Source organism: Xiphophorus hellerii, chromosome 24, assembly GCF_003331165.1.
Source record: "Xiphophorus hellerii strain 12219 chromosome 24, Xiphophorus_hellerii-4.1, whole genome shotgun sequence".
Lineage (NCBI taxonomy): Eukaryota > Metazoa > Chordata > Actinopteri > Cyprinodontiformes > Poeciliidae > Xiphophorus > Xiphophorus hellerii.
The window spans coordinates 1,594,659-1,613,777 of NC_045695.1; the positions used below are offsets into that span (position 1 = coordinate 1,594,659).

Sequence of the window (19,119 nt, forward strand, 5' to 3'; positions counted from 1 at the left end):
AGAACTGTGTTGTGGAAATAAAGGATATTTTCTTACAAGTCTGAAAAGTGTGGCATGCTAAAATTAGTTGTCCTGCTGGGAGGAACCTCTAGTTGTCTGCAGCCTCCACAAATTTTCTTCCAGGATTTTCCTGGATTTAGCTCCATCCACCTACCTATCAGTTCTGACATAGAAAAGCATCACCATCACGATAGCACAACAACATTGTGAGAGACTGTTTTGAGGGTGAAAGATTTTCACCACACAAAGCAATATATTGCTTTGCAAAATTGCAAAAAGATCAAACTGTTTTTGGGTTTTGGCTGCTTCCCTGATCGATGCTCTCAGTAGCTGTATTCCCATTACAAAACTTTGTCTAATGGTGTTGTTAAATAAGAAAAATGAGGGGTCGTGCTGTGGTGGCGCAGGGGGTTAGCACGCCCCACGTTTGGAGACCTTAGTCCTCGACGCGGACGTCGCGGGTTCGACTCCCAGTCCCGACGACCTTTGCTGCATGTCTTCCCCCCTCTCCTCACCCTCCTTCCTGTCTGCCTACTGTGGAAAAAATACGAGCCACTAGAGCCGCAAAAACTCTTCTGAGAAAGAAAAAATATATATATAAGAAAAATGAGAATTAAAATACGACTTGAATAAATTTGGTCACGCAATAAGTCATTAAAAAACAACTTAGAAGGGATTTTGAATACAATTACATGCCACAATTATCAGATATTTTGGAAATAACTTCACAAAGATGCAGATGAAATCCTGAAAGCTTCCACTCGACTCTATTGTTGGAGCCGGACTGAATCTAACAAAGTGAAGGAATGCGATATGTTTGGAAATGGCTGTAAACGGAACAAGGTTAAACAATTTCCTGTTCTAAGGTTTTTGTTGACAAAGTAGCAGTAACAATTACTGCAGATTTCCTATTACTATGGAGATGTGAAAATATATGCGTGCTAACATTAGAGAGCACCATTCTGCACTGGGAGGGAGCAGCTTTAGTCAAGTTCTGCACAAGATCCAGAATCTTGTGCAGAACCCGTTCAGGCGCTCTGTTTGTGGGGGAAATCTGGAGTTTATGCTGAGAGCAGATGCCGAAGGTTCCTCAGCAGAAAGTCATTCCGTAAGCTGGAATCAACTCTGCTTTTCATGTGGGGACAACTCCCTTTGTTATCGCAGAGAATCATCACAAGACACGCATGACTCATGAGCGCGTCAATGCCCTGCAGCCTGGGACTGCTCACTTCCTGGTTTTAGTACTATATTTACTTCCCTCTTGTGGATAACTTGCGTCACTGCAAGATTGAACCCCCAAGAAAACGTTTAGTTGTGAAACTATTATTTTATTCCACTTTTTCAATGAAATGAAGAAGGTGAATACAATTTTTATTATGCTATCTCAGTTTTTTCAGTTCTTATTAAAGCAAAAATTTATAAATTATGTCAAATTGTTTAAGATGAATGGAATCTTAACCAAACATTTTTCTCTGTTGCTGCAGGTTCTGGACCACTTGCAGGAATCATTAGTGCTGTAGGTGTCGCTCTGGTGGGAGCCGCGTCCAGTTACTTTGCTTATCAGAAGAAGAAGCTCTGCTTCAAGCTGCAGGGAGGTCAGTGGTGTTCTCCTCTGCATTTCTTCACACATGGTGGAAGCTGCTGGATCACAGCGACATCCTGGTCCTAATGAGAGTTTGACTTGTTCAGGTGCAGATCCAGAGAAAGGTCACCAAGGAGGTCAGTCTAATCCAGGAGACAACCAGAGTGAGTAACTGTGGATTCCCACATTGTCAAGAACTCCTAACGTATCACATAGTGTAGATTTGACCAATATTGGTTCTAGAGTTCATATAGTGGTTTCTATCCACAAACACATCCACCTTCAATTATACATTATCCAGAAGGCCAAAGATCATATTTCACAAAAGGTTATATTCATAATGCAACTAGTCTGCTTTGGTGCCAGAGGCAACCCTGATCTAACGAAGTCAGTCACATAGTTAGGGAAATATGCTTTTTGAAGGGCAAAAATTGCCCTGGCAGATATAGGCAACCAGCTTCTTTGTTCAGTATGCCAAGGCAGGACTTGTGAAATAAACTAAACATAAATAAAAAAAAAGATTTATTTAAAATCAAATAATTACATATAATCTAGGATTATTTTAACAACTACTGTAAATTCTACCCTTTAGTGATTAATTATGTAAAGAAACAAAAGAGGAAGCTATCTGAGAAGAAAATTTCCATGACTGGGAGAGACAGTTCAAAGGAGAATCTTTACCTTGTGGCCTTGTTCTGGGTTTCTAAGACAAAACCAACAAAATCCATCCCATTACAGCTGAGAAAACAAAATCACTCGTCTAAACAAAAAACTAAAACTAAAACTACTAAACTCCCTGACTGACCACAAAACAGGAAAGAAATTAGTCAAAGGAAACTCCCCATTTAAACACTAATATGCAAAACATGCAGAAGTCATAAAAACAGCATACAGTCAACAACTAAGAAACCAGAAACAAACATTACATTTTGATGATCATCAAAATCATCATGCACTTCAAATATGTTGGTCAATGTTCCATTTATTATGGTTCTAAAGCAACTCTGAACCGGTGGGTTCCAGTCGCCATGTCACACAAAAATACCCAGGGGAAAAACTGGATCACTGAAGATTTCCTGCAGCTCCCTAAGGAGGAGGAAGTGGTTCCAGGTGTGACAGCAGGCCTGCCAAACAAAGAGAAGCAAAGGTGGTCCTCCAGTAGGAGGACCCCCTAGTGGTCAGTGGACCACACTGACCACAACACTGATTGAAGGTCAGAGTTTCGGATCTTTCCCAGACGGCTTTTGACCCAAACTATTGAGGTGCTCTGTGACATTTGTAGTTTGGCTGACAGTAAAAATCTCCTCACCTAATGTGTGAAGTGGACCTGAAGGTCATTTAGTGACTCCATGTTGGATCACTCCAGGACCAAATTTTGTAAAAGCATTTTTGCTGCTTTTGTAGAAACTAACTGTAGTAGACAGTTTATGGATTCTTATTCATATTTTGTCTTGTCAGTTTGAATCAGCATTTATATAACCTAAACCATGAGGCCTAATCAACCAATCAGAGATTATCTTGGAAACATTGTATTAGACAGTCAATAAGAAAAATTAAATATTACTTTTTTCATTTCAAATAGTTAAAGAAGATGCATTGTGGGAGGTGTTTCCTGCTTTTTATTGAGGAAACAATTGCACTTAAAGGACACGTTGTTCCAAAAACAACTTTTGATCTTTAGCATAACAAGGCCACATTAGCAGAATATCCTAAAGGTTTTTTGGATCAAATGCTAATTTGGTTTATTGTGTTTGTGTGGCAGTTATTAGATCTAAGCCTTTTTGTGTGTGTGTGTTCTACTTGAACTTCTCGAAGTTCTGTTACAATACCAATAATTCCACCTAAAAAAAGAAAACCTGCCTTGACACCAATGGCAAGAACTGGAGGAAACTAACTAACTCATCATCTAGTGAAAGATATGGAATGAGTAAAGTGGAAAACACAGTTTGAGTGTGAGCAGTCTGATACCTACTGTTCACCAGTAGCCTTTGTGATTAATTTTTCTTTTTCTTTTTTGCTTTTTAGTTTTTAGCAACCTGCTCCGGAACAACTAGATCCTGAACCAGAACTTGATCCGACTTTTCAGCCAACAGCCTCAAGACGTCTTTGGTACAGAAAAGAGCCACAAGTTCCACCAACACATCCAGAACAAAATGACAGCCAGCTTATCTTACTCTGAGCTTCAGCAACAGTCAGAATATAATTTTTTGTTGATGTGTTTTTGACTTTATGTTACTCTTGTAAACTTCATTTTTGTCTTTTTCATGTTTGTAAACCTGTTGGTTTCATGTAATGAGTCACTGCAGGAAATCTGTTTGCTCCAGTATCTTCCATAAAAACCTTGTACCCATCAGGAAAGGACGCTTGTGGCGTTGGCTTCTGTTTACTGTGGAGTATCTAATCTCACCTCCCAAATAATTCAAAGATGAGGAAAACAGAAGTAATCTCAGCCACTGTCCTGGTCAGCCCACAATGAGTCAGAATCTTCTAGTTGGCCACTGAGAGATGTTTTTAGTTTTATAAGACACTGGTCATAAGTGTTTTATGTAGCTGTTTTATGTTTTATCAGCATGGCTCCTTCAGCCATGCTGATGGCTGAAGGAGCTTTAATGTAAACTGATTGTCGTGTAACCAAGGGCTAATTGAAAGTGCAAATAGTAAATGTACAGAATTGAATTTTGTATTTGTGAGGGACCTTTAGAAAAACACAGAAAGCTGCAACAGAGCTTTGTACTGTTTTACGGAAGCACTTAGCTGCTAAAGCTGGAATATAAATAAAGCTGCAGTATCTCCTTAAAACAAGAAACTTTCTGGTTATAATGAGAAATAAGTCTTATTCCTCAAAGTGTTTCATTGTTGCGACCTTGTATCTAAATGGCAAGAAACTTTCTTGTTATGATGAGCTGCTTTATTTCCTAGCTGTAGAAGTTAATTATTTCTGAACTGTTTGAAATTACTAGCCCTAGTTCTAATGCTGCACTCTGTTTAGCTTAGTTTTTCTTTTCTAAACCGTTTACACTGTTTTCCTGATGGATTTTCACACACCAAACTAGACCTGTAGAGTAGCTGCTTGGTTAAGCTGACTAACTAGCTGCTAACATGTTAATAGCCAGACTAACTAGCAGCCAGTTAGCTAGTCGCTAACATCTTTGCTGCACCAAAGACATAATGCTAAAGGCCATTTTTAAAGGATTGTTTTCTTGTTTTTTAGTTGAAAAATTAAGTACTGATACCTAAAAAATTATGTTTTTTATCTCAGAGTTGGATATCTGTTTATTATGCCTTTGATATACAATATAAATGCTTTAGCTTAGTCCTTTTTGGTTCTGCTGATTCATATAAAACATCACCGCGCGCTGAGGTTCCACTTCTTTGTTGAATCTTATCTCTTCTCTTTTCATTGAGCGGTTGCTGCTGTCTGTGTTTGGCGCCTTTTAATTTGATAGACAAGGACGTGTTGTTGCAGGAACGTCTGAATGATGAAATACAAAAACAAGCTGCATTTCTATGTGCTGTAAATAATCCACTCCTTTAGATTTGAGTTCTATGACTTGTTCTGTCAGCTTCTACCATCAGTTTGAAGTGTGTTTTGTTATTTTAAGCATATGTCTGTTTTAGCTACATCGACATTGTGCAGGTCTGTTACTGGAATACTAAATGCATGATTTGTCATAGGATTTTTGGTGTGTACATGATTTTAATAAAGTGTTATTGTACACTATTTTGGTGTTGTTTACTTCTGTTAGTACAAGCCCAAAAATACCCCGAGTTGTACTTTGATGAAATGATCTCTGAGTTTTAGCCACAATGAAACTTTTTTACTGCCAAAATAATAAAAAATTATTTAAAGGCTTCAGTAATTTTGTGATATCTTTTTACAGTGGGCCTGCAGTTTAACTTGGACATTTTCATAGTTTGTCACTTACAGCAAACCTTCATTTATTTTTCTGGGAGTGACAGATCATCACAAAGTAATACATTACTGTAAAGTAGAAGGAAAATAATACAAAAGAACGCCAAATTTTTTTTGCTCTAATATTCTTAAAAATATGGAATGCATTTGTATTCTGCTTTTACTCTAATGTGATGTATTAACAGTATGGCTGCAGTTGTTTTGTAAAGGATTTGTTGGAACATTAGTCTATCATGGTGGTGAACGTATCATGATTTGGGGATATTCTTCAGCAAGTGCAGGTCAGCTGATGAATGAAACTAAATACACAGGATTTGTACTCATCTTGCAAAGTCTAGAATTTGATTTCCATATTTTCCAGGTCAATGTGTAAAAAGAATGAAAAAATGAAAATGTTTTCTATTTTTCTTTTATCCAGTTATCAGAATCTATCTGTCGTTTATTCCTGTCTGTTTTTTGTAGCTTCCTTATTTAAATCTGACAGAACTATACTCAACAGAGAATCTAGGGGAAAAGCCACAATACCTGAAATATTTAAGTGTAACACTGAAGATCAGTAGAAGTCTTGTCTTATTGGCCAGATTTAAATTACAAAGCTGTCTTTGAGTTTTTGCTGTCTGAGCTAAATTTAGTTATTCTGGCTTCCCACCAACAGCTGTCATCAGGCTAAAACATGTGCTGCAGTTTGTTAAAGGTGTGTAGAATAAGTTCTATTTATAAATACTCATGTTATTCGGTCAAAGAGCATTTATATCTTGAGATAAAGGTCAGAGGTAACAAACACCTTCACAGCAGAGTTCCTCTCCACTTGGCTATTTAAACTGTACAATAACCTAATTGGTTTTGTTCAATTAGGAAATACAATAATAATAAAAAAATACTGTATTAACTCAAAAGAAAAATAAATGTCTTAACCCATTTTATCCAAGTTTCTTCAAAAGTTGTTGCAGATGCTGATGGCTGTGGAAAGAAGGATTTCCTTTAGCAGTCTGTGTATTACAGTAGTTCTGAAGAAGCCTCTGACTGAAGACTCTCAGTTGTTGCATAACAGTGCAATAAGATGATACATAGGATTGTCAATAAGTAATTAAGTGATTTTGATCTGTATCCAAGAAGACAGAAAACTGACATTAGCCTTAACACACCATCCCCACTGTGAACCATGGTGAAGGCAGAATCATGCTGTGGAAATGCTTTTCTTCAGAAGGAACAAAGAAGCTGCTCAGTTTGAGAAGAAGGCAGATGAAGCCAAACCTGTTTGAGGTTTCAAAATACCTGAGGCTGGGGTTTGGGTTGCTCCAAATCCATTCCCTTCAAAGAAATGACTGAGCTCAAAGCACATTCATTGTGTTAGAATGGCTTAGTCAAAATCCAGAACAAAGAAGGATATGAACAGTTGCTTTTTATGCAATCTGGTGGAAGATTCCTGCAAAATTGGGATTTTTTATGTAATAAAACAAGAAAAGGTTCAAGAGGAGTAAATCCTGTTGCAAGGCAGTGAATGTTTGAGACTCATGCATTGCAGTGGTTATAGGTTATTTGCACATGGCTGATGTGGAAAGTGAAAAGCAACGCTCTCCTGAGTGGGTTATCAGCAGAGTAAGAGATTGTGCTGTTGCACAACCCTTGTTGTCAAGCCCCCTTTCCTGCTAGTTGAATGACCAGTTGGACAAACACATCAGAGGATGGAAGCAGCAAGGCCTCTGCTTCCTGATTTATTCGACCATTAAAAGCAGCCTGACGTGTGACTCCACATCACTGTGGCAGATTATGCTCACAGTGAGGATTTAGGAAGTGTCCCAGATCCAGCTGGTGCACCAGTACACCCTCGCCGTCGACTGTTCTGATGTCACCGCTGAACGACCGGCAGCATGCAAGGCGTAGTTTGCTCCTCACCTCCCCTGTGGAAAAGTAACCTCCAGGATTTGGAACTGACTGAAGACAAGAATGTCAGGTAGGAACCTACTTTTCATATAAATGATGGGATCTATGGATTCCATCATGGATTTAACGTCAGATTCTTCAAATATCCTCCCGCTAGTGGGCTCAGCATGTTTCAAGATGCACAATAAATAAAACAAATGCTTTGATAAGCTGCTGCATGTTTTCTGCTCACTGCTCTTTTGCTCCAACTGTGATAGTCTCTCTGTGATGTTGAATTATTAACAATTGTGATTGGGTGGCTTGTTTGAAATGAGAACAGACTCTCTGCTTCTTCTGGTTCGAATCAAAAAGGGAGCCAAGTGAAATCTAACACTGTCCTCAGACATAAGGTTACATGCCTCCATATCAAGCTGCAGGCCAGGATTATGGAGCTGCAGCCACACACCTGCTACAGCTGGTCCATAATAGAACAACACAGAGAAACTCAGAACAAACAATCCATAGAGTTTAGTTCTTTTATCTATTTGATGGATAAACCTTGAGATAACTGCACTATTAATTCTTTTGTCTCCATTCTGTGTGCAGCTGGTGAGGCTTTCGTTACCCTGGCCACCTCAGACTCCTACTGCCAGGGGGCGACAGTGGTGGCCAGAAGTTTGCGACGGTATGGAACAACTCGCCACATAGTCGTCATGGTGACCCCAAACATCTCTGAACAGTCAAGGTTGGGGACTCATTTCTTTCTGACGTTGAGTTCCAATAATAATTCTGTATATGTCCAAGATGAACTCAAACCTATCGTAGAATTCAATACAAAAAATACCACAATTTTCCAATTTCAAAACAGAAAATTCCAATAAAAACATTAAAATCGTCTTTTTCTGAGCATCATGTCAAAAACATACCTAAAGTGTTTCTTTGATTCTTTCATCCATGTTTGAGAAATCCTTTAATCTAATGTGGCAACCATTCAGCTGTGCAAAATGCCAGGGTGGCCTTTGACAATGAAGATCCTCCTTGGAGCTGCAGTTTTCAAATTTCCGAGCTTTCGGTCTCACAGCAGCCGTCCCCACAACTCTTCTACTCAGCTCCTTCAGACTAGCCAGCAGCAATTAGCAAACACCTGGTGGAGCTGCACTGTGATGAACCGAGTTAAAAACAGGAGGAGTCACAGGACATATTAGAAAAATAGGGTTTTTTATTTTAACCCAAAGATTATAAATAACAAAAGATAAACTGAGTTCATAAAAGAGGTCAAAGAAACAAAACTGAACTCAGGCAAAAAATGTAAACAAACTGGCTGAACAAACAAACATAACTGACCTAACAAAGAAATGACACACAGGGGTTATATACTGGCTGATCAGACCAATTAAGACACAATAGGGGTAAATAAACAGAATACAATTACAAATAACACAAAAACTTTAGGGATATTTGTCTGTTCTATGTCTAACTTGATGAATAAGAATTTTTCACCGTTGCTAGAGAACATGGAGAAAGATTTCGACAGATGGTCCCTATTACCATTATCTTTGTTGGGACGGGTGAACCTGGTTAAAATGGTAATTTTACCCACATTTTTCTACCTTTTCCAACATGTTCCTATACTAATTACAAAGACCTTTTTGACAAGTTGGAAAGGAAAATATCTAAATTCTTATGGCTTAAAAGACCTGCCAGACTTCGTAAATCAGTGTTGCAGTCCCCAACTTATGAGGGTGGACTTGCTCTTCCCAACTTCAGGCAGTACTACTGGGCAGCTAATATACAAATAACACAAAAACAAATAACAGTACAGCTAAGTTTGGCTAAACTAAAGACCCAAAACTGAAAATCAAAAATATTAAACTTTAAATACTAATATTTACTTAAATACAAAACGTATCTAAACAAAGAAACTACAAATTCCCCCTGCCAGCAGGAACTAGTGGTGCAGTCCAATCAGCATTTAAGCCTGCTGAGCCCTGGCCCCCATCCTTTGTCTGGCAAACTCCAAGGCAGGTAAGAACCGGTGGGAAAACAAACAGAATTAATCTTAAGCAAACAAAATTAACTTTAAGTTGATATAAATACAACTGCGCGCTAACAAATAGAATAAATGCATTCAAATCAACTAATAAATGTTTTTATTGAAACTAAAGTGTTGTTGTGTTTGTATGAAAAAATAAACTGTGCATAAAAAAAGAGTTACCAACATCAGAGTGTGGCCATGGATTTGGCCATCACATGCACATCAGCTGAGCTAATTATATGAGTTACAAGGTATTAAAGGGTTAATGGAGAAGCGATGATATGGTGACTTCCTGAAGGCATCATAACAGAAAGAGCAAGAGTTTCTTAAAGACACAGAGGCACAATATCAAGGTGTTAAATTACGAAGTCAAATTTCTCTTATGTATATATCATTTTTATAACAACTGAAGGTTGTATTTGATTGTGCTATAAAAAAGACACTATGTGCCTGAAAATACATAACATTATCCCTTTAAAGAAATGAAAAAAAAAAATTCAATGAGCCTTTTTATGCCTTGGATATGAAACTAAGCAGCTGGTTTACTCACTGAGTTTGGTAACACATTGTGTTTTTAGAACTTAAAGAACAAAATAAACGTATACCTTTGAAACAGAGAGGCCATGTAATTCAAATAGTACTTTGCAATGAGTTACAATTTACTTTCTGACTAATTGAACTCCTTTTGAGCAGAAAAGTCCTTGAGAACGTCTTTGATGAGATCATCACTGTGGATGTGAAGAACAGCGAGGACCAACTCCATCTGTCCATGCTGGGACGTCCTGAGCTTGGCGTCACCTTCACTAAACTCCACTGCTGGAATCTGACTCAGTACAACAAATGTGTCTTCCTGGATGCTGATACACTGGTGAGTTTAATAGGAATATTCCACTTTAGGGGGTTCAGTCTGCCTTGTGTTTCGCTGGTGCATGAAATATTGGTACATGAAAAGTTGGAAGACTTTCAGGAATCCTTTCCACGGTAAAGGGATGAACATAAAGGGCAGTGCCCTAGGGGAGCGGGCACATGCACCCTGTCTTCCTTGTTCTGTACTGAAACAAATTTTGTTGTGCTTCTGTACAATATCAATAAAAGCATTCTGATTCTGATATCTAGGTTATCATCCTGGATCATCCCCATAACCCAATCTTGGATAAGCAAGAGATGATGGATGCATGATGGATAGATGAATAAGTGTCACAATTCAATTCAGTTCATTTATATAGCACCTATTCACATCACGTGACTTCAGAAAATTAGGTCTGTTTAATCTACAAACAGATAATGACCAGTTGATACAACTGGTTTGATACAAACAGATTTCAAGTCAAGTAGATCAATTCCAATTGATCCTAGTTATAGTACAATGCAGTTAGGTCATGAGTCAACACACATCAATCTGGTAGTCTTCATTTGCTTCTCTTCTGACCTCCTGCTTATCTCCAACATATGAACCCTGACATGTTCAGCTGCACTTTGTTCTTGTGATTTCTCGGCTTGTGAAGTCAGTGAAAATGTGTGCTGCAGGCTGCAGGCATGTTTAAAGGCCAAGCTGAGTAAATACAAGGTTCCTGAGGTCATACATGGACATGCAATGTTTACTGTGGTCAGTAATATTTGTGTCTCCTTTGAAGTTCTCGACTGAAGAACCCACAGCCACTTCACCAACTCCTTCTGGTGAAGTGACTGAGACCAGCCCGTGTGTTCTGGGTCTCCTCACAGTGGGATGTGCTCAGAAGGCATCCTAAACCTCAACTGATTCCTCTTGACATGGAGAAGCAGCAGCAGAGGAAACACATTTCACACTGCAGATGCTGCGCCAATCTGTCTATCAATCTCCTTTTCCAATCTTCTTCACTTGGGCCAGGACCCCTACCTGGACCCCAAGAAGGTACTCTACTCTTCTCTGGCTCTAAACCATGGCCTTGATTTGGAGGCACTGGTCCTCATCCCAGTTGCCTCACACTCTAGTACAAACCACTTCAGAGAACACAACCCAATGAAGCTAATAGGCCACATCGTATGCAAAAATCAGACATGATTCTTAGGCCACCGAAAGAGATCCTCTCAACACCTGAGCTGTGCCCAGAAATTCTGTCCATAAATGTTATAAACAGAAATGGAGGTCCCCACTCAAGGGCAACTGCCCCCGATGTCCACGCAATATTGCTGAGTTGCAACACAACCCTACAACAGCTTAAGGAACTCCAGGAAAATCTGATCCATCCATTCATCCCCTGGGCCTTACCATCAAGGAGCTTTTTAATTTCAGCACCAGAGAATCTGGAATCTAGCTGACAACTTCACGGGTGGTCCAACAGTTTTTACTCAGTTATGAATGAAACCATAGAGTAAAATTTAAAATTTTTCCACACTGTCCCTTCTCAGGTCTTGTGCAATGTGGACGAGTTGTTCCAACGGGACGAGTTGTCAGCTGCTCCTGACCCTGGCTGGCCCGACTGCTTTAATTCTGGCGTGTTTGTCTTCAGACCGTCCAAGATCACCTACACCAGCCTGCTGGATCTCGCCCTGCAACACGGCAGCTTTGATGGTAATGCATCACAACATATTTGGGCTGCAGGCAAGAAAAAAGCAGAAGGCTGATTGCTTTGAGGACAGATGTCTCAACTGAATACGCTAATGTAAAGTCAAGGGAGATCTTATGAAGTAACATGATTCATTCATTACTTAAATGTACACTTAAATGTCTTATCAGATTTTCCAGCTGTCTATCACCATTGCAATAAAACCTGGATTTGTTTCAGTCAGCTGGAAGTGGGATTAATATGATAATCACCCTGATAGGATGAGCTGAGATTCCTTCTCCTTTTACCCCAAATCGCAGCGATCAGAGAGACAAATCTGTCAAGTAAGAACAAATTTATATTTCACTAATTTCTTTTTCTTATATATTATCAGGAGGAGATCAGGGCCTCCTAAATTCATTCTTCAGCAGTTGGAGTGTGGAAGACATCAGTAAACACCTGCCATTCATCTACAACCTGTGTGCCAGCTCTGTGTACACCTACCTCCCTGCTTTCCAACAGTGAGTGTGTCAGCAACAAACTTGACTGTTATAAAACTTCCCTGGGAACGTAGATGGTTTTAACCATAATTTAATGTTTCCTTGGTGTCTGGAAAACATTTCAGAGCCATTTCAAAAACATCTGGAACATAATGGCTGCTGGAAAATGCAAGTGTTTTGTTGTTGACTTACCATCCAGAAATCACTTTCTACATGCTTGTTGGTTGTACAGGACACTCAACTTTTGCTCTTCAAAGATGTACTGCTGTATAGTTGCACATTTGTGGCAATGTAAATGTTGAGTTGGGGGCGTGGCCAGCAGCTTATTTGGATTTAAAATGACAAGAGTCTTATTCTGGAAGGCGATCAAAATTGACAGAACTGACCAGATTAAAATCTCATTATCAAAGAATTATTTTGTCCAAAAATGCAATAAACATGTTTTTTTTATAACTTATAGACTCATCCTAACCTGTTCAAGGAAGCACAATATGCCACCTGGATGCTATTGCAATAACCCCTAATATATTAATTTGCATTCCAAGTTTTTAAAACTCAAAAAGTAAAAATAATTTTTAGAAATGACCAAAAATGTCATGTTTTATTAGTTTCAGGTAGAATATCCTCAAAATATATAGATGTATACGAGATATATAGGATTGAAAACGTCCATCTATATGTGTTGAGTTATTGAAATAAATACAGTTTTAAGCAATAACAAAGTGAGTGGGGATGTTATGACACTGCTCTTATTAGTTGTAACAAAACTTTAGTATTTCTTTCTTTAGGTGCAGCCTGAACTTTGAGTGATTGTGAAAATATGGGAAAAAAATGACTTCTGGCTAACCGTGTGACTCCAATTCTGCTGCCCACTGACTAATGTATTGAACATGTTGCTGTTCTTCCTGCAGGTTCGGCCACCAGGCAAAGATAGTCCACTTTGCAGGAGCCGTGAAGCCGTGGAGCCCACAGAGGGACGGCTGCCACTCACAGAGTCTGGAGCAGTTTGAGTCTCTGTGGTGGAAGGAATATCACAGTCAGACACCTTCTGCTCCAGACACTCAGCGCACTCCAAGAAGACCCAAACAACAGGTACTGAAAGGTTTACTGGTTTATTGCTCAGCTCTTTTCTTTTATGCATTTTGCCCATTTCTTTATTTGTTTGCAATTGCAATATTTCCATTTAATAAGAAACACAATTATGTGCTTAGTTAAAAAAAAACTTGCCTGTCGTCTTCTTTGTCTTTTCTGCCACTACAACCGAACAACATTTGGTTGTTGATCACATGATATGTGTGATGTGGAAAAATGTTAATCTACTGAAACACTGAGAAATATTGAGAAGACTGCAGCATAGGGTGGAGGTTCAGCTTCCAGCAAGACTCCATCCTAAACAGATCCTCTTTTCAATGTTTTGCTGTAAAATACTATCTGAGAATCTGGTAGTCATGTTTCATATTTCATTCCACTTCACAATGAAACTACTACTACTTTGTAGAAAATTCCAGTAAAATCACCTACATATCTTGTTGTTAAGTTGCACAAAATTCGAGACCAAACTTCAGCTTTAAAAGAGAACAAACACAGCTTTAATTAACATTTGCAAATGGAGAAAACATACAAAGCTCACATCTCAGTGAGAATCGGATGAGTTCTGACTTGGGGCTGAACGTCCCCTCATTTACATAGGATACATCACACATTACTTAGTCACACCCCCTGGCTCAAGTGTCAGGTTAAAATCTATGAGTTACTTATCTATCAGTTCCAGTGGAGCAGAGTTGCATACACATTCACAGCTCAACGTAAGGCGTTTTTCCAAAAAGCCTCTCTGCTGATTTCTAAACAGATACTAGTAACTGAACTTCAACAAACAGGCTTATCACCTTAGCCATGTCTCACATTTCTAACTGCTGAACGCCCTGTTCTTCACTTATTTGAGAAGGGTCAGAAGAGCATATATCCTGTTGAGCTGCAACTGAGTGCAAACCTTTAATAAAAACATCATAAAGTGTACATTTAAATTTATTTAAACTTTGCTACTAAATTTTTCCTTCACATTGTGACTGTAAAACATATTCATAAAGGAAATATTCAGAACACCCAGCAGTAGATGTGGTTTGTAGAAAAAGTAACTTTTGACTCTGAGTGTTTTGGTTGTCCTTGGCTGGCAGCTTTCTACCCCTAAACTCTGAAGTGTTTCTCCACTGAGGCTGCTGTGAACATCCAGAGTGGCAGAGAACTCAGAACATGACTCTGATTTTCCATGCCAACATGACGTTACAACAAGCTTTCTTTATTCTGCAGATCCAAGAACAAGAGGTCAAAGTGCCATTTACAGGAAACTTGGACAGCTCCAGTTCACTGCTTGCACATTTTTCTCCATCCTCCAACAGTCTTCACTCTCACACCGAAGAGATGATGGTAAGATGAAAGCTCTGTGTTATTGACCTGCATCAACTCTGAAAAACACTAGAAGAATCTGTATTCACTGAATGAAAACTTCAATCTGATTTGAAAACTTCCAAAGTCAGTATAAGTGGAGTAAAAGTCAACTTTGACACATCTTGAACTGGTCGCTCACAGATTATGCAGTTATTCAAAAATTCCATTAACTACCAGAGCTCCTATATATTCAGTAAAAGATTAAATTTAACCATATTGACGTTTTTTAACAGGGTAGATGGTGGAATGATTAAATTTAAAATTCCCCCGGGGTTTTTAAAGCTCTTTGAGAGAAAACAACAACACACCACAGACAAGCACTTGGGTTTCTTTCATTTATGAAAGATAGGTTTTGTATTTATCAAATATTTATCAGGTTGAGTATTACAGCAAAAGCTGTATTTGTTTGTGAAAGTAAAACTGTAAAGCTTCTTTTTGACACTCAAACAACAATTCTGATTGCTATATCATTAAAAAACTGTTTAAAAATATTAAAATAACATAAGACATTTTTACACACACAGCTATTGCTCTGAAAACCTCAGAGATATTTAATTACTGTACTGCTTGATGCTTGGGTTATATGTATGGTTGAATTGAAATATTTTTTGTAAAGTGCATTAAGACGACGATTCGTTTTGAGTTGGAGCTTTATAAATAAACTGAACTGAATTCGAATTAGGTGTTCAATTTCTCTTATTCTCACTTTGAACTTCAACAAGTCTTGTTCAGTACATCCAAATGTCTCTTTGCTTTGAGTTGCTGACATGCAAATAGCCAAAACTATTAAAATTGACACATAACTGAAAAGGTGTAGCTCAGAAAAGACTCTATGACGAAAAGCCGATGAGTGTGAAAAACACGGGACTAAGTCCTGATGAATGTGACCTCCAGGGATCTTGGTAGAAAAGAGAGAAGCTGAAATGAGAGCACTTCATTTCCTTTGACTCTGTTTAATTTCATGCTCTTTCTGTGAGTAGTCATTAAAATATTTGTTGATAAAACTATTAATTAGCAGAATGAAAGGCCATATTAGCATAGCTACTTATGTTTGGAATATATCATGGTAATTATGATGGCTGCTTATTAGACAGGCCAAGTGGCTCTTGTTAGTTCCAGCAGATCAGGATCTCTGCTTCACTGTGTTTCCTACAATCTTCCTGCAGTAACACACAGTCTGTTATCTGTATGGTGCTCTGAGCTACATCAAATTTATGTCACTCTCAGTTCATTTCAATTTCCATTTTATGTGAGATTTGTTAGATTTTAAGTGCATTGATTAGTAACAAGGCTTCAATATCTGAAGGCTCCCCGCACAGACAGAACTCCAGTGCAGGAATCACCAGTCCTGGAGAAAGAGTCTCCATCAACAGAGACAGCAGAGGTCAGTGACCCCCCTGGAGCTGGAGCAGAAGCGTCAGAGGACAGGAAAGGCACTGCAGATGAAGACGCTCAGCCGGTATGGAAACTTAGTTTACTTTCCAATATTTCACAACTGAAGTCTTCCCGAGATGGTTACTGGACATGCAGGTCCATTTTATATCTTTGTATCTTTTCAACTCAACTCAATTAATTTCATTTCAGTTCAATTCAGTCAAGTTTAATCTAATCCATTTGAATTCAGTTCAATTTAGTTTATTTTAATTCAACTCAAATCAAAACAATTTCAGACATTTCCATCCATCCATTTTCTTTACACCCTTGTCCCTCATGGAGTCAGGAGGGGTGCTGGTGCCGCTCCAGGGAACGTTTCGGTCGAGAGGCAGCGTACACCCTGGACAGGTCGCCAGTCTGTCTCAGGGCAACACAGAGACAGACAGGACAAACAACCATGCACACACACTTAGGGAGCATTTAGAGACCAGTTAACCTGACAGTCATGTTTTTGGATTGTGGGAGAAAGCCGGAGTACCCGGAGAGAACCCACCGTGCACAGGGAGAACATGCAAACTCCATGAAGAAAGACCGCGGGCCGGGAATCGAATCCAGAACCTTCTTGTTGCAAGGCAACAGTTCTACCAACTTCAGCTCTGTGCAGCCCCAGTTCAATACTATTCAGTTCAGTTTCATTCAATTCAATTATTCTGAGTTTAGTTCAAGTCAGTTCAATTAAGTTTAATTCAGTTAATATCAAATCAGTTGAGTTGTATTCAGTTCAGGTCAGTTGAATTGAAATTGATCACTTTTGGGAGCAAATTGGGTTTATTAATCAATAAAGAAACAAAACTCAGCCTCTCAAACAATCTTTTACTGTATTACTAATACAAAATCACCTGTTTTTGTACCATAATGTAGTACAAGTACAGACTGCCTGAATCAGGATAAATTATGAGCCAAATGTACAGTTTGGACTCTAGTGAAATTAGACAAGCAGAGCTAGTGACTGAAACTGAAGAAAGACATGAAACAGTCTAATTGATTCTCAGTTTTTATGAGCTGAAAACACTGTATTGAGTTGAAAAGATTCTTTACTTCAGATTATTTCTTCCTGAAAACAACATGTACTTTTGCTCTAAAGAAAAAGATGACGGGATAAATAATAAGCCTCCACAATAGTTGTCAGCCAATAGTGGGCTTTTTCTTCACAGAAAACACTCTGTTCTTTCAATCATAACAAAGCCTATTAAAAAAAACCTGATAACCCTTTGTTGTTTCTGCCACATTTCATTTCATCAGGCAGAAGAAAGAGAGGCAGAGCATCGCAGAATGTGGGAGGCAGGACAGGTGGACTACCTTGGCAGAGATGCTTTCCAGAACATCCAGAAGATGCTGGACCGCTTCCTAGACCCACAAAATGAAACCTCTCTTCCTTAAAGTGCGCCATCACTCGCTGAAGTTTTTACACCCCTTGAACTTGTCCACAATTTGCACTGTTCCAAATGAAAACTTTTATTAATCTTATTAGGATTTTATGGGAGTGATCAATAGAAAATACTATTTTCATGTTTTTTTCCATCAAAAACAGGAAAAGTTGAGTATAATTTTCCTCCAGTTCCACAGTGATGCAATAACAATCATGTGAAATCACAATGAATTTTTTTAGTTTTTGGTTGCAATGGGATTAAATGTGGAATAGTTCAAGTCTGGTATTGATATGAGCTTTTCAATTCTTAGAGAAGTCATGAAGTGTAAAATCACCATACAGCCTAAGTAATACTGTAGAGCTTTTTTATGATCTTTTCATTAAAAGGACAAAGCCTTTTCCTTCCTGTAACTCTAGATGGACGTGGACACTGTGACTCATATTTAAACTGTGTGATATGTTTTCCTATTTGTGTTCTGTTATGGATAAAAGCTCTCTGACAAAGCTGTGAAAACTGATTTAATAATTAATTACTATTTTTTTAAAACTTTGATCATGTTGTTTTCTATACATTTTGAAGATTATATTTAGATTGAAGCCCTATACTTTTCAAAATAGTTTGTATTGGGCTTATGTAGACTAAGGGTCTTAACAACAAAGATTTTTTATTACCTTTTTTCTTTTTATTAACTTTTACAGTTAGAGATAACTTGCTAAGCAAGGTGGTGCTTAAAATAAGCATTTTTGCTATTTATTTCATTTATTAGCTATGTTTAGCATACTGAATGGAACAAGTTAAAGTAAGACAGCATGCTAGTGATGGCAGCATTTAGGCTTAACATTTTGGCTCATTTTAGATTATACACTAATATTAACATACTGAATGGAGTAAGTCCATATTAGTCAAAATGCTTGTGACTCTCCACTTGTTATTTGGTGCATGTTACCTAAGCTTAGCACTGATGCTAATTTTTAGCATCAGAATGTTGTGTTCCAACCTACTTTGTTAGGCCCTGTTTAAATTTCTTCAGAAAATTCTATTCTATTCTATTCTATTCAAAAGGAATCATAATGTATAGTTTTCTTCTCTTTAAGAACTGTTTTGGCTCTAAAACATGTTGAGTGTTTTTTATATGAACAGTGCAGACTAAATCAATTTGTCCTGCTTTTAGCATATTTTTATTTAATTACCCAAAGCACAAAATCCACCCTTGAACAAGTGATGCCTGTCAGCAGGGGGCACTGTGGCTCTTCATGCAAGCTTGTTCAATTATGACAGGCCATCAATGAGAGTGTAATGCAGATTATTAGATGTCTGACTGCAGTCAACAAACTGCTGAGCAATCCTTATCTAATAGCAGCTCTGTGCATGTCATCTTCATGGGCATTCCTCCTGAATTGTGTTGTCACAGTGATGGAGCGGAAGGAAAAACTGCAGCAGAGCTTGCTGCAG

General features: G+C 38.4%; 2 protein-coding genes and 1 long non-coding RNA gene across 3 annotated transcripts in view; 2 read left to right on the forward strand and 1 right to left on the reverse strand.

Annotated features, from left to right (window-relative positions):
- Positions 1–19,119, reverse strand: part of nlgn4xa (neuroligin 4 X-linked a) — a 123,881-nt gene that overhangs the window by 27,279 nt on the left and 77,483 nt on the right. The window lies entirely within an intron of this gene.
- On the forward strand, positions 1,454–5,303 carry LOC116715825 (uncharacterized). Its single transcript, XR_004338263.1, has 3 exons — positions 1,454–1,595; positions 1,690–1,746; positions 3,608–5,303. It is a non-coding gene; the product is annotated as an uncharacterized LOC116715825 (long non-coding RNA).
- Positions 7,443–18,180, forward strand: LOC116716064 (glycogenin-1-like). Its single transcript, XM_032556820.1, has 9 exons — positions 7,443–7,449; positions 7,923–8,103; positions 10,087–10,261; positions 11,782–11,944; positions 12,313–12,439; positions 13,330–13,510; positions 14,726–14,842; positions 16,170–16,322; positions 17,540–18,180. The coding sequence occupies exons 1-9, from the start codon at positions 7,443–7,445 to the stop codon at positions 17,675–17,677; spliced, it is 1,242 nt and encodes a 413-aa protein (XP_032412711.1). The 3' UTR covers positions 17,678–18,180.

Excerpts from the sequence above, each read along its gene's own strand:
- LOC116716064 (XM_032556820.1), top strand. Across the intron at positions 11,945-12,312 it reads GCAACACGGCAGCTTTGATG|GAGGAGATCAGGGCCTCCTA; the intron begins GTAATGCATCAC and ends ATATATTATCAG. Across the intron at positions 13,511-14,725 it reads CAAGAAGACCCAAACAACAG|ATCCAAGAACAAGAGGTCAA; the intron begins GTACTGAAAGGT and ends TTTATTCTGCAG.